Source organism: Corvus brachyrhynchos, unplaced genomic scaffold (genome assembly GCF_000691975.1).
Source record: "Corvus brachyrhynchos isolate BGI_N302 unplaced genomic scaffold, ASM69197v1 scaffold246, whole genome shotgun sequence".
NCBI lineage: Eukaryota > Metazoa > Chordata > Aves > Passeriformes > Corvidae > Corvus > Corvus brachyrhynchos.
The window spans coordinates 911,707-936,742 of NW_008238447.1; the positions used below are offsets into that span (position 1 = coordinate 911,707).

Sequence of the window (25,036 nt, forward strand, 5' to 3'; positions counted from 1 at the left end):
AACGTCTTCATATGAGCTATTTACTAAAAGACTTTAGAATGGTTTAAATAATAAAAATGACTAAGGTAAATATGACTACAAGCAGAGGAAGAAAATGGGCAAGGCAGAAAAAGGTTTTCAGAGGACAACTGCAAACAGACAGAAACTGACAGAGTAACGTTGGCTCTTATAAGGCTGGAAATAGACAGAAATTTGCACCTGCAGTGAAAAGAAAGGGAGAAAGCCACACCAGCTGCTCAGAGTAAGTAATGTGAATTTGAGAAGCGTGGGGAGCAAACAGAAAGCACATGGGGAAACTGCTCTGGAAGTTTTAAAATGAATTAAAAACTACTGAAGCAAAAATGAGTCAAGGTGGTGTGCAAAAGCAGGAGTTTGTGCTATGTAGGGGGTAAAACATTGACAAGTTGGGATTCCCACATGCCTTACCTTAAGGCATATGTCAGATAAAAAGTATGGAAGTCTGGTATGCTGCTCTCTATTCTGGTAATAGTTACACTGACAGCCCAAGGCCAAAAGCTTCTCAATGGTGCAGAAGCTCGGCCAAAGGACATACACTCATTGTTTGAAAGGAAAAGCACAAAAACTTAAAACTACCTTTCTATGAACTTCTCTTTTCAGAACCATGGAGAATTGGGTGTTTAACTGGCAGCAGAGTTTGTGTCTCACTACAACACCAGAAAGATTCACTGTCACCAAAGAAAAGGTACAGTTTCAGAATAAATTTTGGTAGAGTGCCACAGGGGACAGACCTGGACTGCCGAAACTACACGAAGTCCACAGCTATTGTTTGACTTCAGAGAGGATGGAGAAGATCCCATAGATCCTACCTGTATTATGTCACACCTAGGGAGTGACAGTTGGAAGCAAAAGATGTATCAAGAAGTAGGAACATTTAAATGTAGTCTCTTTGGATTGTTGCTATAAACTGGTCTTGCAGTCCTAGTGGGACTTTCTCCATATCCTTGTCCTCACCAGTGCTCCTCAGATTGATAACTTCAAAATTTTGTTTCAAATCTCCGCTATCTCCTTTGCTTAGAAAGACGACCAAGTTTTTTGCTTACATAGTTTTCTGATGGGGCATTTAATAGCTCTTTTCTCTTCCTCATAAGAGAGACCATCTGGTTTGAATATTCATACCAAATGTGGGCTTTACACAGTTCTACCTGTCTTTTTTCTGTACAATTTTTCAGCTACTCACTTGAGTTAGATTTTACTAGTATTTATGCAGTAAGTTTAAATGAAGATATTTTCCAGTATGAAGTCAATGAATTGATGCCTAGGCACATAACCACTTGCAAACAATGGACACATACATTTCCCAGCACTTCCATAAAACAAAGGTGTTTACTTTTCTGTTGATTTTTTTCTGCTTAACTGCATTCAAATGAATCCATTAAAAACGTGACTGCTTCACAGTAAGATGATCTTCAGCAAAAACAAACAACTGCTGTTTCCACTTCTCTTCATGGCCTTTAGAAACTACAGTCATCTGCATCCTGTATTCCAGGCAATTTATATATTATAAGCCTGGTCTTGATTTGTCAAGTTGTTGGTTTAAATGTAGTTCTAACCCTCCTGCTTGGGGATGAAAAAATGTTTTCTTACTTCATTACTTACTTAATGCCCCCTAACCAACCTTTGGACCTTTCAAAGTCTGATCAAAACACCAAAGTGTCATCTCAAACTTCAGCCAGTGTTTCTGCCCATTGCCTTCTGCTGGGAATAATGTACCCACTCTGGTTTTCCATGTCTACAAGTATGCAAAAGTCACTGTGTTGAGAAGGTGGTTGAGTAAACTGAGGGAACTTCCATAAAAGCACACTGCTGCACTATGGCTTTGATCCCTGACTCACCTGAAGAATGAAGACACGCTTTTTGTTTCTTTATGTGTCTAAGACAGGACCTCCACATCAAGTAGCTGGCAAATAATGTAAACATGACTCACATGGATAGGACAGGATTGGAGATCTGGGAGAATACAGATCATGACAAGGAGGACAAGCAGATTGGCCCAACCTGAACGCAAGGCACTTGTCAGGCAGATAGGAGAATCATCAAAGCTGTTTCCATTGCAGCTGATTCTCCAGGACTGAAGACAGTTTTCCAGGGTCTGGACTAAACAATGCAGTAGGCAACTTCTACAGCTCTTTGATAGGTCCTGACTGATTATTTTTCATTTGTTCCCTTTCCTAGCAGCCCACAATAGTGATTCCCTGAAATGGTGCAAGTGTAAAGATCAAAGTCTGGTAAGAGCCTGAAACTGTATCTGTGGAAACTGCTTCCATGTGCTTTTGTGATGACATTTATAAATGCAATGTTTGCAACAATGTAATTTCACCATCTTATAAATATCAATTTAGCATTAAGAGAGGAAGGAAAGAACATCATACAAATGCAAACTTACCACCATTTCTCCTTTGTTTTAATTGAACTAGTCTTGTTCAGATAAGCCTATCTCTTACAAAAACTACAGTTTATAGTTTAAACTGTGAAATTGTGTGCGCGCGTGTGTGTGTTGTAATTATGGTGCCTGCTAACAATTTCATACTGCCACACTGCACATATGGCTTCCAAGCTAGCTTTATCTGAATCTTTGTGAATCTATTCTCCATGCTATTAAACTGAGCACATTCCACATCGTTCAAAAGTAATTACACTTTTGTCTAGAGTGTAGGAGACTGCTCTCCCCAAACAATGAAATTCTCATTATTAGAGCTGGCACAGTAAAGGCACTGGTGTTCACAACACTGTGCATTGTATCATCACAATAACTTATCCTAAGCTTGATGCTCAAAGGTACACTGGAAATTAAAATTTCTCTAAAACCACTGTGAGGGTTTGGTGGTTTTTTTTTTTTTTTTTTAATATGCATTCTTTAGCTCAGTATAATTAGAGTCCTATTTGACTTTTTAAAAAGCTATATGCATTCAGATTTCCATTCTCCTCGGAAGTTCTGAATAATAGCTAAGTGCTCCAGCCGCTTGTTGTTCTGATCCACTACCATTCATATGCTGACAACTCCAGACCAACAGGTGAAACGCAGGCCAGGATGGATGTGATAAGAGAATTCAAATGAAGCATTAAACAACCTTTTATTTTGGACAAGGGGAGGAAAAGCACAAAGCAATGTGTCGGTAAAGCTCTTTGACCTGTAGTACTGCTTTTCTTAATATTATTCCCAAGTTACACAGGAGTAACTTCATTCACCACAGAAACACAACTTCTTTTACTGTGAAGCAACAAAGCTACTGAACAGTGCACCAAAATATTTCCTATCATTTTAAAGTACTATTGAAAATGAATTCTAAATCCCACTAAAAGGGCAGGACAAATGTGGGCTACCAGTACAGTCACAGTCATCAGTGTGGAACAACTAGAGAGTGGCAAAATTATAGCTTACCCGTTTGACCTTTTGTTCAGTACTTTTTTTTTTTTTCTTTTTTTTTTTTTAAATCCCATCCAGCATTTCATTGATATTCTGTAGTTAAAAAGAATGGTCTGATTTAAACACACCATGCCTGTGGTATACTTCCATCAGTACTTTTAGCCTTGACATTTCTCATTTTCAGAAATTAGCACACAGACAACATTGGTGAGATCAGTGGTCTTGAGAGTTGCAAAAGCAGACAAATAGAACATAAAGGCAGGCAAACAGAAACAAATAAAATAAACCTTTGTAACTTAGATGAGCTAACAACTATTTGTGCTATCCAAATTCTGTAGCCTTAATAGGTTTCTTCAAAAGAGCTATTGACTGATACTGTAATCCTCAAGTGTTTCCCTGCAAAGCTTATGGCTTGCTATGAATGTCCTAAGGGGACTCTCGGATATATTCTAGGTCAAATCATTTGTCTTTTATTTTCTACTGAGCAGTTGCTTTAAGTCTGATACATTATTGTTTCTTTTCTTATCAGGAAAAGAGTTTTCCTACTTACAATAAGTATCTAGTTTCTTCTATCAAGAGAAAGACATAGATAGAGTTACCCCTGCCTTGGTTTAGGCTGGTAGAGATCTCCAGAGGAGACCTGGCCCAATCCCCCTGTTCAAGCAAGGCCACTGAGAGTCAGCCAGGACCATGTCCAGATGACTTTTGAGTATCTCTAAGGAGGGAGACTCCACAGCCTCCCTGGGAAACCTGTTCCTATGCTCAGTCACCCTCACACAAAAGCATTTCCTGATGTTCACAGGGATCCTCCTGCATTTCAGTTGGTGTCCACTGCACTATCTTTTCTCTGGCTGCACTTCCAATATCCTCAGAAACACCCTGTTCACTTTGATGGGAAGATGGGCTTTGCAGATTTTTGCCAATTTTGATTATGTTTGAAGATGTCTTTATAGGAATTTTGCCCTCCTCTTACAAACATTTATCCAGAATTTTGAGCTGTCTCAAGCTGGTAGTTGTTAAAACTTCGTACAGTGCAACAGGGTAAATTTTCAAAAGTGTTAAGTCAGGAAGTGTGAAGCTTCTGGAGCTTTATCAATAAAACTGTATCAGACCACACTCCGTGGTGCTGTGTGCAGGCCTGACTGTAGAACAACAGAATGTCCATTCGAACAGTATAAAAATGTCCTCTGCAATGCTAAAAAGTGAATGCCCTTTGGAAATGATTTTTGTCACTGCTAAGCACAGGAATTGAAGTCATCTAAATGTTATCCAGTGATTTCCTTCTGATACCTACATACCACAACAGCAGAGGGTGCGATTATGTACATTTTACTCATTTAGACTGATCCCTTCTTTCTTCCTGGAGACACAGATGCTACATCCTTTCTGATCTACCTGAGTCATGATTTTTACAACACAGTCCTCACTAAAAGATATTGCCAAAGTGTTACATTCATACAGACTGGCAATATTCTTAAATATGTATGAAGACAAAACTAGTCCCTTACAACCCCCCAAACACTGTCTCGGGTAAGCCTGCAGTGCGTCACTGCTACAGCGAGACTATCTACAACACCCCACGATTCAGTATCTTGTACTGCAAAAAGACAGAACACTGTTTTGCCATTAAATACAGCCTTCATATCAGGAAGTTACACTAGATGATCAGCTAAACCTCTTGTTCTTAGAAACTATAAATGAACAAAGAAGTTAGTTAAAATTAGTTGAAGAGCAGTTAAGTGTTTCAGTGAGGTGTAGCTGAAATACTCCTGCTGGGCTCCTTAGAAAACAGTAAGATTTTATTTCATTAGCGTCTGATTCTACACTACTGGTGCCATCACACGTTTATCTATTGACTTAAATGTTGTCAGAAACAACTTATCTTCAAAACACTCTCTTAAAATAGGCCGAAGTATAGCAAAGCCCACACATTAGTTACATACCCTAACATTCCACTGGCTGGAACTGTTATATTAATGAATTTCATCTCCATAAAACGTAAGATAAAGGATGAGAAATAAACAAGCTCGGAAAAGATAATGATATTGTCTGCCCATGAGTAATTTCTCCAATGATGTTCTTTCTTCATATAAAGTTGCAATAACACAAACTAAAATTATGTATTCCAAACCACTGTCTGAGCTTAAGCACTAGCCCAAAAAAGGAAGGAAAACTGATCAGGATCAATGAGTTATTCTGTCTAGGAGAGCAGCTTCAGTGAATATCCAGTGACTTGGTCCTATGAGAAATAATAATCCCTAAGGCTTTTTACTTAGGGCTTGTTACATATGCATAATGAGCTGTAAGGGCTTAAATACCACTGTGGAGCTGTTGAAGGCTTTTATGAGAATACACTAGCACCTATTTTGCAATGCCTTTTTAAAAGCCTTCAAATATGCAGGTCTGTTTATTATCTTCACTTCTAGTGAAATTATTAGTGCCCTTGTCAAAGTGGGGGACTAACAAAAAAGTTACAGCCAATTTGTAAATAGGCAAGAGCCATGCAAGCGTGTTCACTACAGAGCTTTGTCAAGGTGCCTCAGTCCTGGGGTTCCAATACCTTTCCTTGCACCTGTCACCCTTTCTAAAAATGTATCAGTATTCTATGTGAAGGGCCCAAACACAAAATAGTGACACTACAATACTAGCAAGGAACATGGCATTGTTTTGTCTTCTTTTAGATACAGCCAGTTCTGGACTTCCCCCGGACTACTACATGTAATGAATTAAGTGCTCAGTGTCATTTGTAGAGAGGAAATTAACAAGTGAAGAAGTAGTACGTTGATTTAATTTCATAAGCACAGTAAACTTTATTGTAGGTATCTGTGATGTGAATTACACTTTAGACAAAAGTTTTTAAATCATCAAAATTCAAAGTTTCTTCTTTTTTACCCTTTATGCAGACTTTCATGCTTTACTGTTGCACAAACTTGGCATTAGGGTGGTATTTCAGACACCATGCCAAACGTGACTCTCACTTAGAGTGTTCCAAATCCATTTGCTGTTTGCTGAACACATACACTTCCAATTCACATCACTGCAGCTAACAAATTTTAGCACCCTAAATGCCATCAGGCAAAGGTGAGGAAAAGTCTGCACTGCAAGTGATTTAGCATTTGTAGTGGAGGGTAGAGGCAGCCCAGCTAGGTCAGAGCTTACACATTACTGTGGCGTGTTCTGTACGTGTAGCTGTGCATTGTACACTCCATAAAGTACAAATCTGGATGCCAAACTACTGCAGAGGCAGAATTCAAAGAATGGATGTAAGCACAATAGACCATAAGCAAACCTACCATTGTGTTGTGCTGAGAAGTGGGAGTCCTATGGCCACAGTTCTCTTGCGTCAGCAGAGAAACTGGCTGAAATTCCTCAGAGTGAGGCTTGTTGGGAAAACTCACATGCAAGGGAAGGTGAAAGGCTGGGAGCCCGTCACTCTCCTCTTCTCCCACTTTCTGTCTGCTTGTCACCATGGCTACCTCTCCATCTGCTTCCCCATACGGAGAGGCTGGTCGCTTGGAAGACATCCTGGAAGGAACAAAAGAGGAGAAAATAATGAAACCTCCAAATAAATCCTTAATGCCGTCATTGTGTGGTTAGGGGCCATTGTAACAGAAATGCCTTTTTTGTGCTGGCAGAGAGCAGGAAACCATCCAAATACCACTGCAAAGCATACACAATTGGGAACAATGGCCAAGCAGGTAGCAACAGAACAGTGGCTTGTTTGTTGTGAGAATAATACACTAATATAGCACTCTCTTGTATTCTGGCTTCTTAAACATGAAAATTCACCTAAGACTGCATAATGAAATGCAATTCCTTTAAAAAAACACCCATCTAGTTTTGCATTTGCAAGGGACTCTAAGAAGACAGAACGTCTCCCGATACAATATTGTCAACTTAGCTTTTAAGGAATAATCATCTGCTTGTCATTATCAACCACAACTGATAAAAAAATAAAGTAAAATAAAATACAATACAATAAAAGAACTTGCTAGCAAGCCAAAATGTCTGTGTTTACAAAACTTCACCCATGTGAGCAACTGAGTGTTAAAGTCATGTTGCAAGGATCTTTCCAGGTTTGCAGATCTGGTATAGTTAAGCAATTAAACATTCGGACATTAATAATTTAATCTTTTTGACAACATAAAGTCAGAGGTGTACTGACTGAATTAAGATCTGCTATCAAATCTATCTATATATCAAATTCTTCCTATCTATGGCCAGATCAGAAAAAAAACCCCACGAAAATGTAATTTACATCTCTAACTATATAATAAAGGATACACAAGGAAGATACATAGAGCACACATTGTAAAAACCACACAGAAATATTGACTTGAAGTTCCACCCTACACTGTGAATTTTTTGATACTGTCTGATAACACCAGTCTGATAGCTCATGTTTATCTTCAACTTTTAGAAAGACTGAAAGAAGCTTAAATCATGGGCAAATTCAGGTGTCATCCAAGCCAAGCACTACTGAAAATCTTACAGAACCCAAAATACTTCCAGCTTGGTCTCCAAAAAAGAGGGGTACAGTGAAGTGTTAAAATGCAGACAACTTCTGGGATTAATTACAGCAACATCGTTCATGAAAATCAGGGTATGCTCATGGATGGCATAACAGACCCCTGTGCTAAGCAGGGGCATCTGCAAGGAGTGGAATGAGGAGTGAGAACTCCTACAGGCACAGCCAAAAGAAGAAAAGAAAAATAGGGAAATGTTTCACAGGAAAAAAGAGAAGTTATGAACGAGGAAACTGAAGACTATTTGTACGCAAAAGTTAAAAGAAGGGGCTTAAGTAATAATGCTCCTCCTCATAAATCTCGTATTTATGATTCTAATTACCCCATTTTTATTTTCCACTTCACAGTTAAAGGAACTGCATTTCAAAAGCCCAGCAGCCTCTTGAACCGTGTGTGGGGCTGCTGTGAGGTGGAGCATGTCCATACGATTTGGCATATTGAGCACGGAATGGTTCTTAGCAGCAGTCAACTGGGTCTGAAAACAAACTGACTTTAAACAGCCCTTTGTTAGGACTTATTTTGCTTCTAATGATCTCATTTTGAGCCTTGCCTCCTGAGACAAGTTAGATTATATTAAAAAAAGAAAAAAAAGAAAAAAAATAAAAGAAAAAAACAGAAGAACCAAGAACAAAAACTCAGACAAAAAATCCCTACCAGAACCCATACTCAGCTGCACATTGCCTGTTCTGAACACCACCTATTGCTGGTGCTTAGAGAAGCAATCTGTATTTTCTATTAATGTTTGACTTAGTCCAACAGACTAACACTTCATACATCCTACCTGAATTCTGTCTTCTAGGCTTTCCCACCTACGTGTCTGCAGCAAAGCATATGTACAAAGACAGAGATCACCAGATAGACTCTTACTGGCAGTTTTCTACTAGCCCACTGAATTCAGCATTTTACAGCTATGTTTGACATGACAGATCTCAAGCTTTTCTGCAGAAACCATACAACTCCCTTTTAAAGTTAATGTGAATTATTCATATTCTGCATTGTACTGCATCAAGATAGACATTTGCTATTGATTTTAAGTTTTTTGGTTACTCATTTTAACACTCTTTAATAGAAGCCTGGGTTTCTACAAATCTCTCTGAAAATCAGCATTAAGCAGTTGTCTCAATTTTGGCAAACAAAAAGGGAGGGACACAAGATCATTAGCCAATTATTCCACAGTAATTTTCTATACTTTAGAACATTTATATTTGATAAAATGACTGAATATATTGTAAACCATGTACAAAAGTCTCCACTGCAATTCACACTGACAACAAATCATAGAGAGAGGATGCCTTGCTTTGTATTGATGATTTGGATTACATATTATAGACTCAAACTGTGTCAAGAACTCCTACTGCTGTTAACCTAGAATAACACAGATTCTGTCACAAGGAAAGTTTGAATATCACACTGAAATAAAGCTCTTCTTTTAACTTTATATGTGAATACAGAGTTTCAGATCATCATCTTCTGCTTGTCACTTTTCCTAACAGGCATGAAATAATTTTCTGCAGAGAATTTGTACGAACAGACAAGGAAGATAATAGAGGTGTCCACCTCCACGCACTTGCAATAACAGAGATTATTTTGCTTTTGATCTAAAATGAAAACCTATAGGTTGGATTGTAGGCCAAACTAAAGTGATAGTAGAAAAGGTAGAAGAAACTTTTCCCTTTGTCTCTAAAAGATCCAGTTTAAATTACAAGCCATGCGCCCATCACCATCCTAGAAGACTAACAAATTACTAAAATGGCTAAGGCAGCAAAGTTGAGGCTTTAATCAGCATTAGTCTTCCAAGGACACTCACAGAACTGAATACACAAACCTGGACGGCTCAGACATCAAACACAACTTGTTTTCAGGCAGCTCTGTCCATAGCCAACCTGAGTCAAAACAGAAATCAGTTTCACAGAAATTTCTTACTCCTTATGAACATTTGGAAAATTTCCACAAGAAAAGGGAAGATTTAAATAAATAAATGAATAGATCCATATCTACTTTTGGAAACGTCTTCCAAAAGAATAGTAACCGAGACACTGTCAAAGTCTACAGTAGCAAAGGATCAAATCTCTGAGGGGTTGCTGAGTAGAAAAATGATACAAGAAAAAGTCACCTATAAATTTCTTTCATTATTTCTACAGTTTTGTTGGTCCATTTCACAAATTTGAAATGCTCCCACATCATGCATCCTCTAATTCTCTTCTTTTCATGTATCTTCATTATCCTACTGATCTAATATCATGTCTTAACAGATTCCATATCTAAGATGCAAGTAGAGTTCCCACCACAAATAATAAGTAGACGGAAACAGGGAAATTCTGAGTAACAACATTATCTGAAACCGAGCTCTTTTAAACAGATCTAGATCTAACGAAGTACTGGAATTATCCCATCTCAACAAAGGACTGCAAACATCCTGGATCTACCCTCAGTGATAACACAACAGTTTACAGCTCACATGACTTCAAGATCTTTTCCTCAAATTTAAACTCAGAAGGGTTTTCAATTACATCACTCTGAAAGAAGATTTACAATGGAAGAGGAAACATCAGCTTATGGATAGGATTAAAAAAAAACCCCAAAACCCTAAGATGTAACTCAGAAAAGCAGCAATACAGCGGAACAGATTTCAAACGTAAAAGGGTGTCACTGCAGATGAAATCTGTTGCAACTTAATTGTTTCAAGAAGAATTGCATTTTGAAATGTCATTAATCATTTCTACTGAATAAAAATAGGTAGGTGGTAATTTTTTAGAGAACCTAAATCTCCAAAGTTCTGATGCACTGGGACACAGGCGGTACCCAGGCCATTCCACAGACACACTGGAATTATGAAATGTATCCCTATATTTATGTATCCCATGTATCAATGGTTCAGATGGAACCAAAGATTTAGTTCTGATGATGAATTCAAATTTGATACTGTTTCCTGTAAAAATATCTGTTTGCAGAAAGGCTTCCTAATATGCAGAAATTGCAGTTCAAAACAAAACAAAACAAAACATGCTTTTTGTTAAATTTTCATTAAATAAATGCTTTTCCTGGTAGCAAGAATGTTTTCTTCAGGGAAGTAAAAACCTCACTGTTCTAACACACTGTTATCCAACAAATATTTTATGTGATTCATATTACAACAGTTTCTCCAAGTATTTCTTTACTGCTCTTCAATTTATAACAGATTCTTTGCGGGGTTAAATTGATACCCTGTGTCTACTGATCTCAGAGATTTTGCATTGACTTCAGCACGGCTTGATTTTCCCACTGGAGCAAGTAAAAGCTTGCATCCACATGAATTGTTTCCTCATGCCATCTACACATATTGGTTCCATCCAAATACTTTCAGGGTACTAAATATGACTATTTTGCTTGTTTGTTTTTTCCCTCGAATTCAGTGTCTCACAAAAGTGATCTTTCCATGATCTTTCCACAGCTATTTTTTTTTATTATTATTACTATTTTTAACAGTACCTCACTTAAGTGTCCCCCACTACATCTCCATTTGTTCACTGGTTTCAGTTCATTTCATACATGATTGTACTCCCAAAATAAATCTGAAGTGGTATTCAGTACTCAAGGAGATAGTGCCCTCTAGCACACAACCTGCATCTTTCCCAATTTGATTGTTCATGCCATAAAATTTCATAAATTTTATGTCATAAAACTCTAATCTTGTTACATTAAGCAAAATACCTCAGAAACATTTCAGATACCTACAAAAGCTTTTGGAGAAGGGGCTTATCCATGTCTTCAAAAGTGACAAACACAGATGTGTCAGGAGAAAAAGATATGAGGCCATAAATCTTAACTTGTTGGAAGTTAATTAAGGGATTCATCAATCATTACACAGCTCACCCCATACACATGCAGGCAAAATCCCGTCAGCCGCCACAACCCACAGCAATCTACAGGTTAAAAACTCCCAAAGTCCCACTGTTCTTACTATTTATAAATGACTTTGTATAATCTAGCATTAAGACCTGTAATTATAAAACAGCATTAAAACAGGCTTGCAAAGTTATGGATAATTATAGTTGGTACACTTTTTAAAGAAATAAAAAGCTTTTCCATTCAAACACAGGCTTTGCCTCTTTGACAGCTCCAAGTCCACAGGATGTAGAAAGATGATTTAAATTTTATGTCAAAATTCTGACTGTGCAAGACTCTTTTTTTCTCTTATCAAGAGAGGCATTGTTGTTTTCTCACCATAACCAGGCGTGACAGCGCCTGACTGGAGTCGCACAGCCAGTTTCTGAATCGGCATGAAAACATTCACCTCTTGAGTTCCTCTGGCAGCTAGAAACCAAGTCTTTCTCATGGATAGACTTTAAATCATATGTCAGCGATGGGAACAGGGTATGAGGACAAGAGGAGCATATCAGCAACAGTGTGGAGGGTCAGCCCACTACCAACAGCACCAGATCTGCTCCTGAACACAGCCTGAGTCCAAATCAAATACTAAGTGCTAAACTGGTCCAAAAACTCCAGTGGGATTCAATCTGCAGGGATATTTACCTCTAATTACAGTACTTGTTGGAAAGCCGCAGTCTGCTTTTCCGCAGGAAATAATTATGATTACAGACAGCAGCACTACTACATGCATCTAATGTATAAGCGTACACACGCACACATATAGATGCATAAACACAAGCTTATCCAAAATGTCAGCAATGCATCTGCCTCATCCCTGACCACATTCAGTGCTAATAAAACAGTTCTTCTTCCCAGGTTTACTGAAACTATGATCTCTCCTTACACACAGCCCAGGCAAGAGGTGACAGTTAACACTAACAATGGTTTCCATTCTGTTTTGGCCCCGAAGTAATTAATTATTTATGTACACTGAATAACTAGTACCTTTAAAAAAACCAACTCTATTCATTTTGACAAGATTGCTTGTGTAATAAGGTATTACTCAACATGAGTAAGGGTGGCAAACTCCTACACACTGTCCCACTGGGAGCTGCAAGCCTGACTTGTTTCTACACATACCACTAAAAACAGACTTCATTTGGCAATATCTTTGAGTCATTTACAGCCTGGTTTGGAATTCTTCACTGAAGTAATTCTACAATTAAAAAAAAAAAAAAGAAAAAAGAAGCAAAGCAAAACTCTCTAATCTGCTAATCAGTAAAAACTGTGCATGAAACGTGCTCTCATCTGTCACTCACACTGAGGTGGAATAATCTGTTAATTATTACTTTCTAAGATCATATCAATCAGCCATCTTTTAAAATGCACATATGCTACAAGTAAGTTTTGTTATTCAAAAGCGGTTTTGGTGAACAAGTCAACTTTGTTAACACAAACCAAGATCACTACAGCATAACCTATGTAGTATTTCTGTGCAGTTGTCTATAGAGCTGCCACAAGTAATCCTATGGTTAGGGGCACCCAATAATTTCCATTTCACCCGGCCCACCTTCTCCCTTTGGCTTTCCAGATTTCCTCTCTGTATGGGGTAACTTTAACAATTTTTGATAGTCCTCCAGTTTAGAGGATTCTGAATATAAAATAGGAAGGGAATATGTTATCCTCAGTCCGTTTTAAAGTATAGTGTAGTATCAGCAGCCTGGCTAACAAACCTGATATTCCACATACTGTGGAAATTGTTTTTTGAGAAAAGCTACTGCTCCAAATTCCAGCAGTAAATGGTTTCAATTCGACAAGATTTGAAACTCTCAAATAATAAAGTTGCTATATGTGTCCTTCAAGAAAATATTAACAAAACCCTTTTCTAATTAGAAAAATGAAAAAAAAATCTCACCACTTTCTAAAAATTCTATGCCATCAACTAAAATTTTATCATCTTCATTTTCTTGCACTTCCAAGGAATTTTTGCATGAAAAACCACTGTAAAATCAAGTCTAGTAAAAATCTGTTGTCAAAAACAGTTCACGTTGAAAATTACCAACATGTGTTACACAAAGTTTTTCACTGACTTTTTGAAGCAGGTAACTTGGAAAGACTGCATGACCAAGTTTTAAGTGAAATACTGTAGCCTGAAACAAACCAGCATTCAACCAAAACAGAATTTGGAAGGTAATGAAGGAACTCCTATCTACTATATTCTATTACTGTAATGAATATTACCTAATTCTTTCATAGACCTCACACAGACTTTGGGTCTTACTGGTGTGTGTTATGCAGGAACATTTAGCAATTCACCCAGAGACACACATTCAAAATCAGCTGTAGCATGATAACCTGTGTTCTCATAATTTTTGTTTGGTACCTGTCAAGTTCATCAGTCTTTTGTTTTTCACTCATCTGTATATCAAAGAGTCTAAAATCTAATAAGAAGTTTATAAACCTGAAACTACAGGGTAAGATTTTAGTTGCTGAAAAGCATGTTTCTAAGAGATCAAACTTCAAAATCTGTGAGTTTTGAGAACTTAAAATCAGAAGAGGCACGTAGTGATAACGCAGTTATGGCACAGGCAACACACAACTGCGGTGGTGCAGTGTCAAAGACGATAAGCATCTATCAGCACAAACTCTGAAACAGCAGGATGCAGTCATTGTTGATGTTTCAAGTAAACTGAGCCTGATCACTGGCTTCTTTCATGCAAAAGACTCTGCTTGGATGATTTTGAATTAAATCCACAAGCTCATTTATTTTCCAGTGCATCCTCAAATTAACTCTGGCTTCCTTTCCTTCCACCCCCCAACCTTTCAGAAATGTACCTCCCCCCACCCTTCAGCTCCTCATACGTCTTGCTTTTTTATTTTTTATTTATTATACTTTTTATTATTATTTAAAATTTGCCCTCATACTCCACAAAAATAGCAGAGTTTTGCTTTTATTTTCATGTAAAGTTTTAGGAACTGCTCACTGCTAAAAGCACTATCTCAATCACTGTGACCATTAGGTAATCATCACTCTTCTGCTTGCTGAACTACAAAGAGGATCTAGTAAAATAATTAGAGATTTCAGGCCTTGAGATTTCACTGTACAAACTAATACTTGAAAATGGCAGAAAAGTCATCAGCCCTTCTCCAGACTGAGTGGGAGAGCTGCGCTGCACGGGGAATCCATACATCACACACAGAGGTGCACACATAATTCCCACTGACACTGAGTGAAATAAGGCAAGGAGTTGAAACGGCTTTAAAATTATGACAATTATGACTGATTTATTACAAAGAAATTTGAGGAAGCATGGGCTCATTTTGAAAAATAAGTTAATATTAGAACTTTTGCATTTTGGGAGCTTATTCTTGGTCATTCGCAGTATTTGTCTAATCAAGCTGACATATTTTTCTTCAAGCATTGTTAAATTATTAATTACTTTCAATAGAATCAACATTAATAATAAGAGTTCTCTCCCAAAAGATGCACAGATTTTAATCTGAGGAGCCATTATTTTGACTGAGATCTTGCTAGAATGTGACACAGCTTTTCCCACTCTTCCATCACGCCACTGTCTGATGTGAGTGCCAAACAAACAGCCATTCAGCTTCAAGTCCCCTCTCCTTTCCCCTTTATTGAAATTTAAAACTCAACAAATGGTATTTTAAGTATTTTCTAAGCAACGTTTCCTCTGCAGAGTTTGTGGGTAATCACAAACAAACCAGAAACAAGGAAATTTTTAAAAGTTCCTTTTTTTCCCCACTTCACTCTCGATTTCCCTACTGTTAAGTTGAAAATAATAACTTTACATTGCATGTGTGTTTCCTTTCTATAAATGTGCATATAATTGCACTTATGAAATAATTCTCAAGGTGCTCACCAGTGTTTACACATCTGAATTTGCAGTATCATTCCACCATTATTATATAAACTCCTGCTCCAACCACCACTTGCATGCACATTTTCACTATGTCTACCACTTTGTAAAACAAATGCAAAACCCCATTTTTTTTTTGCAAAAGAAATGCAAAAAAAAGCACACATAAACACATTCATCCACATGTGTCCTGTATGCTTCCTGGCAAAACTGATCATGCCAGTAAAGTAGATAACCACTGATAGCATGAACTTGCATCACTGAATAATTGGGCCTCTAAATAAGTTTAGTGGGAGCAGAAGTGAGGCCTCAGAGAACCCACATGTGCCTTTAAGAACTGCAGACACAGTGAAATTGGTTTTGCATCTGTGTGTGTGGTGAGGAGGGGTATGAAAAAATATACTTAAAGCACAGCAATGTCTCTAATGGATGTAAATATTTTCTTTCCAACAGGTAAATCCCAGCTGCTCAGAATTTTTTTTTTTTTTTTTGTTCACATTCATGTGCGTGCTCCTCCCTTTTTGGAGGGTTTATACATGACAGGTGCATTCTTGGCCCAGGAACAAGTAATCCTTGAGACCCCAAGAAAGAAAAATCAGACTGAACTTGAAGATAAAATCACAGGGAATAAATACATTATTGCTTTTCCATTATGCTAAACAAACACCACAAAAAAATTTCAAACATTTATAATGTATAAGCAATTTGAGGTAGGATTTTCAAAGCTGAAAAGAGATTGTTCCAAAGCCCAGATGTTGCCTTTCACAAACTAGTGAAAATTGCTGCCTCGGAAAATTACTCTGAAATACCAATAGAGTAAAACAAAAATTGTTTAAATAAAAATAATTTTACTCAGGCGTTCTGATATGCCAAGAGAGAAAATGAACTTTTTTCAAGTGTTCAGTTTTGCATTCATATCTCCTACTTCAGAAGATCCACAGTCGTGCCATCTCTGGCCCAACAAATGAGGGCTAGAACAGGAAATATTTATGGTATGATGTGAGGGCTTCCACCTCGCTAACTGTGCACACTGTACTGTGAAGTCTTCTTCAGTTATCTTGTGACTGTTGTATTCTTTTCCCAGTTTTTATTACACAGAAAAGTGTAAGAATTAAAAATCTACATTAAAAAAATGGGTGGTGCAATCACACATCTATTCACTCACGGTAGTGTTGTACAAGTCCCTTTCACTTCTGTAATTTTTTCTTATTTCTGAACATCCATGTTCCATTTCCAACACTACTGGACACTTTTCAGAACTTGCTTGCACATGCTAACACTCTTCCTCATGTAGGTAAATGGATTGACTTCAGCTGCCTGAAAGCTGATTTTTAGTTTTGATTCTAAGATATACCTGTCACATTGCAAGAGAAAAGAACAATCATAGCCAGCTGATAATTACCCAGCTTAACAAACTAACTCTAGACACTGCTGGAGCTGCTAGGTAAGAAAAATACAGCTCGTAGTCAGGTAACACACGTATATCCTTCCACAAATAAATGCATATTGGCATGCAAGGTGAAAACAAATCAACAAATAGGAAAATGGGAGACCATTCTGAACAGAACACCTTAAGAATCATAAACTGCCTCAAATTTTCCTTAAGAAAGGCTGCGGTGGCAGGCACAGAAGCACCATTGCAAAAAGAGGTCTACTTTAAAAAGCCTTGGAAGCTGTGGAGTGGGGTAGAGAGGAGAAAAACCCTGGAAGGAATATCCTTCCCTCCAAGGGAACTAGGAGGATGCCATTCACCCTTCCATAGGTGCTCTGTCTACCTTCACATCTGTAGTTCAGCAGCGGTGCCCGTCCAGCTCCACAAAGCCCCAGCTGTATAAACCAGCGCTGTCAAAGGACACAGCTCAGGGGTGGATAAAACAGGGAGGGGTGTCTAACATGCTGACCACTGACTGAGCTTGCAAGGATAAAGAAGCCTTGATGGAGAGAAGTAATCATCCATTGTGTTTGTTTATTTTACCTCCTCCACCAGATACTGGAACCTTTTTTGTTTTTTCCATTACCAAAACCATCCCCCACTGAGAGACCTTTGTGATCTAAAAGGGGCAGAGCCCCTCTTTCTTAACAGTGGCAAATTTATGTAAGAAGATTCATTCAAACACATCTTCAAATAAACATTTGCCTCTTCCCCTACCTCACACTCTCCACACACTGCTTTCAAACACACTTAAAAATCACCATTAAAATGCTCTTGCCTACAACTGCTTTTACTAAGACATACTAAAACAATTTAGCAGTCTAAGGCACATATTGCCATGGAAGTCCAACTTCAGATGAGAGCAACAGTCCTCTGAAAAAAATAAATATATATTACAGTAAAGTAAACCTGGCTGCTATTGCCATAACAAGTGGTATAATAGCTTTCTTGAAAAGACTATTTCTTTCAAAAACCCTCTCCCTGCTGGAGATACACTTAATTATATTATAAGTGAACCATGGCATACCTGCTGCAACCAAAGTAATTGACTGGGAATAAGTAGAGTCACAATAAACTAAGCCATGGAGAAAAATCATGGATTCATTAGCCCCATATATTAACAAACACCTCTGTACCACCAGCTAATGATAAGTTACATTTTCAAGGTTAACACCCTCAACTGGATATAAAACACAACAGGAAAGGTCCACTATCCCATTTTTTACTTTAAAACAGTAGTAAATAGATTTTGATTTGGGGAAGTGGTCACCTGGCAAGCTCTAGAGCCATTTGAATGAAAACTAGGAGAAAGGATTGACTAAAATACATCAGAGAAATTTATTTCTTAAGTATAGCAATGGCCTTTGGCATTGATGATTGCCAAAGAAGCACAAACACTGAAACTATGACCAGATTGGTTACTCCTGAATGCCCTCTCTGCCTCAGGATGGACAATGAAACCAGGACTCAACATTAAGAATCCAGAAGACAGCAACTTCCCATGTGATCCCACGATTTATTGAATCTTTCTGGCTCCCAGTTTTTCTATTTTTACATAAGAGATAAGAAAGTTTAACTGTCTTTATAAAATGCTCTGCAAGCTCACATTTTCCTTTTTTAAAAGGAAACATTCTATTGGTGATTGCTGTTTGCATTACTTACTTGTATCATTAATTTACCCAGTGGGTTTGTGTGTACTGACACTTAAATGATGACAAAAATTAAGTTCTCTCATCAGCTACTGCATTTTGCAACTGCAAAACTAAGTTTTACAGAATCACAGACTATTCTAAATTGGAATGGACCCACAAGGTTCATTGAGTCCAACTCTTCAGGAAGTTCCTACATGGAGTCCTGCCAACAGACTGTAATAATGTTGGTTTTTTTTCTTTTACCTAATGACTATATTTACATAATAATCTATTCAACCCTCTTTTCTGGGCAGTGATAATTAAAACAAAACAACCCAACAAAAAAACCCCCAAAATCTAAATAAACAGCATTTAGCAGGAGAATGTCACTGAATCCTTTTCACTACTGTCCAGTTTCACTGGCTGGCCTTTTTAGCAGTCTGTAAACCCCTCCTTTGTAAAAGAGCTCATCAGATGTGCAAAGATTTTTACCTTTCTCCTCTATCCTCTCTCATCCTCCATCTCCATCCTTGCTTTAGAGGGGATGATCAGAAGGTGCAGCTGTTACCAGGCCTTTACAATCCTAGCCCCTGACTTCCCTCTACCTCCTTCCCGCCCCACACTATAGATACAAAGCACAAGCCAGATTTTAAAAGATATTAAAAGTGCCAAAAACATAGAGTTTGCCTTGCTGTTAAGAGAATTTCAAATATGCTTCAAATATTAAGATACCTATAGACTTCTGAAAATCTGACTGGGAGCCCATCAATGTCTCCAAGCACCTTCATAACTCTATAAAACTCATCTTACTCCTCTTCTTTTTTGTACACAATTTATTAGCGAACATTCCATACTTGCACTACCCTTTTCATCATCCTTAAAAGCACTTACAAATACTAATTACTCTTCACATATCCCTTCTCCTGTGAAGTAAATAAAGATTATTATGCCCTCTGAAGTAAATACATATTACTAACTCCTTTTTTGCAGTCTGAGGAAATACAGAAGGGGATTTTAAGTGGTCTGCACACCCCAAAGTAAAGAGGAGCTATTGAAGCACGGACTAAGATATAGAAGTTCTCCATCCCATGCTCAGACTATGACAGTCTAAATCTCACCCCTCTATTTGCAAATGATACTCTTAGCCCAATTGTTCCTGTCTGCTGGCTGATGATCAAATATTTAATGCATGCCATAAAATGAAAATATGAACTCTATAGCAGTGCCTCTTATTTGTCATGCCCCATTACTTAGACAGGGTGGTAACATGTGCTCACATGACGATTTTCAATTTTATTATAGTCTCTATTTGCTCACTCACTTAAGATGTTTAAAGAAGAGTTGTATGGATTATCAGACAGTCTGAAAAGTTCAGTTCAGAGCTCTTCAAACATATTCATTTTCATCTTATTAGCACAAGTAAAGTAAAAGCCTTAGACAGGTAATTTACCATCCAGTTTATCCAAAGGGACTTCTAAAGAAAAAGTCAACCTTTGTAAATTGTTGGTGATAATCTCCAAATTGATCATTAATTATCAGCTGCTACTAAGCGTTTCTTCCATCAGCGGCACTGTGAAAATAATGCATTTCTCAGAAAATCTACCACTGTTGTCACTGCCACCTGTGTAATCAGCCCTTATTAAACCCAGCAAAGTTCCAGGGCAGGCAGCTGCCTTGCTAAGCAAATTCTGTCCAGCCACTGCATTTTCCAGGCAGCTTAAAAATTAGTTACCCACCAAAAAGAAAGCATTTGTTATTAATATTATATTTTACATTCTCTACCTTCCCATGTATAGTAGCAGCTACAATTAATTTAAACCCATTCAACTCTGCTTAATAAAGAACACATTGTTTTGTACTGCCAAACTCAAGCTGACATACACAAACTTCATCCTTCCCTTTGCAGTTTTATGGTTTTCTTCTACTGCAAGTCAATGCTTACAATCAAACAGTAAACATTTAAAAAAATCATTCCAGACTTTTTGTTTGTGAAACTGAACTCAGGAAGAGACCAAATGTTTACCACCTCAGGTCCACGTCACACAGAATCAGAGCAGGACCTTTTTGTACAAGAGTTTGCATGTCAAAATCCAATTCAGCCTGATGCAAATATTCTGACAACTGTTCTCCAGAATTGCTGAGTATATACACTAAACACAGTTTTCAGAATTTTGGGAAATACTGTGACCAGTGTACAACATCTGACATTCTCACAGCTCCTACTTTAATCCCCTTTAATGGATAGTCACAGCTAACTTTACTGCAGCAACCATGGATGTCACAGACCTCTCACCTTAAGTGGGATCAAACACACCTGACAACCACACTTCAAAAACAACCAGGATCCCAAAGAGGACTGCAATAAACTGCAAGTCTGACAACCATTTAATCGTGTATTGTCATATCACAGTTAAAAGGAAGCAAAGAATTAATATTAGAGGGAAGATATAGGCAGGTAATGAAATTTTTTAGAAATACAGTATCTGCAAATAATATCCAGAAAAGGCTGTATGATTACAAAGCCCATCAGTGTATTTTAGCTTGAAAATGGTCTACAGGTAAAAATACCCTAAAAGAGGTGAAATGCCACCACCATGGTTGTATGTATAACACAGCAGCAGCTGAAGCCTTTTACACTTGAGAATGGCAGTTCCAGCAGCACTGCAATATATTTCTCTGGTTTTGTAAAAATTGAAATGAAGGCTTTAATAATTCTGTATCTGTGCCACCACAACATCTTGGAAACACACACACACACACACACACAGAGAGTAAAAGAATTTTGTTCACACTTAAAAGGACTGACTGCTCACTGGGTTCATGACCTCTGTCCATTGGCAACAACTCCACACTGAGTCCTGATAATTCCAAAGGCAATGGGATTACAGTCATAAAGACAGAAAAACGCAACAGTACCACAGCTGGAAGAAGAACCATCCCTCAAAGACAGTTTTGCTCAGATACTCTAAAATTCAAGTAATTTAGATGTACAGTTGCAGCACAGGAGCTTTTAAATAATATATATAAGATTTCTAGTTCAAATGGCAGGAAGCCTGAAATGGAATAGAATCTTACAGAGAGGTGAGACACAAATCTGGTAAAAAAGAAGGGAATAGACTTGCATTTTTATCAGTGAGATGGTGCCAGTGAATGGGCTGCTGCTCTTGCAGGAGCTTGAGCTATAAATACTTTAATCTTGAGCAAAGAAAACAAGGAAATCCATCCAAACCATTAAGGTGTGCTTCTGCTCTGGACAGGGGGAACGTCAAATGGCACCACCTCACTAAGCAGTCCTGAGCACTGGATACACTGAGAGTCATGTGAGTCAGAGAACTGCCTGATTGACATATCCTGGGCTAAACTTGTAGGACTGAAAATAAAAAAAACAAACCCACACTCACAAGTGCAAGTAAAACACAGTTTAAGGAGAGAAAATAAATCCTGTGATGTGATTTATAGATAATTCTTTTCAGGAGAACTACACCAAGACTCTCAATGTATGCTTAATGTTGGAAACAAGATTTGTCATCAGTAAACAATTTAATAACCCAGTTACATGAGCAGTAACAATTCCTAGGCTGGTAATGAACAATATGATATCAAAGTTGTCATCTCTTAAACAGAATCTTGGTTGATTTTCTGTACATGAGTAGTCCTGATTAATTCAATTGTGCCCTCATCATGTTTAGTGTCTGTCTAGATACAGGAGAAGAGAGTCTTGCAAAGGTCTCTCTGAGGATTGAGTGAGCTTTGAAATTCTAACTTGGGCTACGCTATATGAAACAGAATCCAGCTTACTTGCCAGGAAGCAATAAAAGAGAATTCGGTGAGCCTGCTCATGTGAATACATCTCAGCAGAATCAGGGCCCACTCGAGCCACTAGGGAGGAGAAACTTAAATAAAGCATTTCAGTATAACCATTCTTTCAGCAGTTCGTAGTCTGTATTAGTAGCTAACATCTGAGGAAAGGAAAGGTTTGCTGCTTGGCAATAGTGTGGTGTTAATGTAACACAATCTGTTAAATGAAAAAGAAAATTAATTCCAATTTGGTGTCTTCACATTTCACACTCCAGAGACTCTCATGGACTGAATGAAAGACAAGAAGAGGAAGAGAAAATTTAGTGATTTTTTCAAAAATGAATTGTCTACTTCTTTGCATTTCACCTAATTAAGTCAAGAGGCAATCTGAGGGAAAAATAAGAAAGGTTTCTTATTTTTCTAGGTATTTCTCACCATGTGGCATAAGAAATGTCTGCCTCTGTCCATCTTTCACTGCCTACTCCCCCTCTTCCCCTTGTCCTCTCCAGAATTCAGCTGTTTAGCTTTACTTCATCCTCACAGCAAGGAATGGATTAAGCAGAATTACTTACTGCTATGCCAATTAGGGATGAATTAATTACAATTTTGCCTCCTGTCCCTCTAAGGTTGCAAGTTTGTATTCCAAGCCCAACCTGAATGTAGTGAAGAGCTGCAAACATTCAAGAGTCTGCAGAAACCAACTTTTCCTCCTGCCCTATTCAAGCCTCTCGCCGCACTGGGGTGACATAATGTGAGTTCTTCCCTCCAGACAAAAGCATTGCTTAGCTGTTGTACTCCTTGGTACTCCAATTCCCAGGACTGTAAAGGGGGGCGGTAATGATACCTATTTTTCAGCAGCATTGTGCAAGTTAATCCCTTAATATTTGTAAAGCACCTTGAGGCCGAAGCACACAGGGCACAACAGAAGCACAAAGCGTTACCATCCCCATAATAAACTGGGTCATGTTCCAGTTACACTGTTCGTAGCGAAGTCTCCCTGGACGTCCATTTGGGACGCTTTTGGTTTCTGGAGTTACAGGCATGCACTGTCCAAACCAAAGAACTGGAAAGCTACACAAGACCTTTTTTCCTCAGCAGCCCATTTTTGCCTTATTTATTTTTTTCTGAAGAAATACTTCGCCATACCACCCACCACCCACATTCACTTCCAGGCTAATTATACTTTGAAAGACAACCAGCATAAAGATGATTATAGCTTACAGAGTCAAGGGAAGGCCTAGTCAAATAAACAGGATAATTTCCCTTGGTCTCTCGCTTTTTTCCAGTTGGTGATGAATCTCAAAACCTGTACAGCCATACACCTTAAAAAGACTAAAACAATCTTTGTTTCCCTTTTTTCCTTCTTTTTTGCTACCCCTATATACTTCCAGCAGCACCCTCCCCAACCTATAAATTGCCAACCAAACCTTCCTCTTCACCCTGGTTACAGAACAAAATGAAGCAATTCTGAATGACCCACTGCCATGACTTAAAAAAACCCAAAAGAATTAAAAACAATCCAAGAACAAGAGCCAAGGGCCCAGTATCTTGTCACCATCCATTTCAAATGCAAAAAGTGGGACAGAAAGCAGGTAGCTGTATCTCTCATGCAAGGGCACCCATGTAAGCCGTCCCATCCCATCCCCATTTCCCTCCTGTGTCATTCCTTCTTCCGTTCCCTTTTCACTCTGCAACAAGACCATGGATGTTCTAAGGACAAGCATTTCATAGCTCAAGGCCAGGTTGGATGGGGCCCTGAGCAACCAGATCAAGCAGGTGGCATCCCTGTCTTTCAAAGTGGGGTTGGAACGAGATGATCTTTTAGGTCCCTTTCAACCCAAACCATTCTATGATTCTGTGACAGTGAGGCCAAATGACCTCAGAATTAAAAGCTCCTTCTAACTTTAGCACCTTCTGAAGCACTGGAGAAGGATGCCTAAACCTGCAAAGATCTCAGCATTTCCAGCTGCCACTGATTCTAACAGAAACTCTGGGCATTTAATTTTGAGCTTTACAACATCAGGAAAAGAAGTTACTAATCTCTCCTTTTTCATTAATCTGTGGTGAGTTTCTACAAATCCACACCTTGTAAGTCTAACCGTTCTGCTTTGCTAGTCTGGTATTACCTATCGCATTATAAAAGAACATTCCTGTACAAACAGAACATGGACCCAAATATCACTTTCTTCACAGAATAAATTTCATGCTGCACATTTGGTCAAATCCCTACACAAAGTAGAAAAGGAGGCACCCAGAAAAAGTACCCCACTGACTTGATTATAACATATTTAGACATTTTCTTTTATATAATTGTTCTGAGATTGTGGTTTTTCTAACACACCATAAAGTGCCACTATTTACCTAAAGGAAAATATTTTAGTTCAGTTCTCTGCCGTTATTTATTCTAGTCCATTTTTTCACATCTATATAGCTTATATCATTATTGACACAGCTATATGAGTAATAACATGTATCATGCCTCTTTCTGTACACAACTCATATAAAGAAGAATAGGGTAGTTCAGCCAAATGACTAAT

General features: G+C 38.1%; 1 protein-coding gene across 10 annotated transcripts in view; it reads right to left on the reverse strand.

Moving 5' to 3' along the window:
• SOX5 (SRY-box 5) overlaps positions 1–25,036 on the reverse strand; it is a 601,783-nt gene that overhangs the window by 244,578 nt on the left and 332,169 nt on the right. For 9 of the 10 annotated variants that reach the window (XM_017736702.1, XM_017736703.1, XM_017736705.1 and 6 more), the window contains one exon: positions 6,679–6,910. In XM_017736702.1, the coding sequence (XP_017592191.1) occupies positions 6,679–6,909 (231 nt within the window). In that variant the 5' untranslated portion in view covers position 6,910. Of the gene's footprint in view, positions 1–6,678; positions 6,911–25,036 lie in introns of those variants that run through there. The other variant, XM_017736707.1, reaches the window with a different exon arrangement.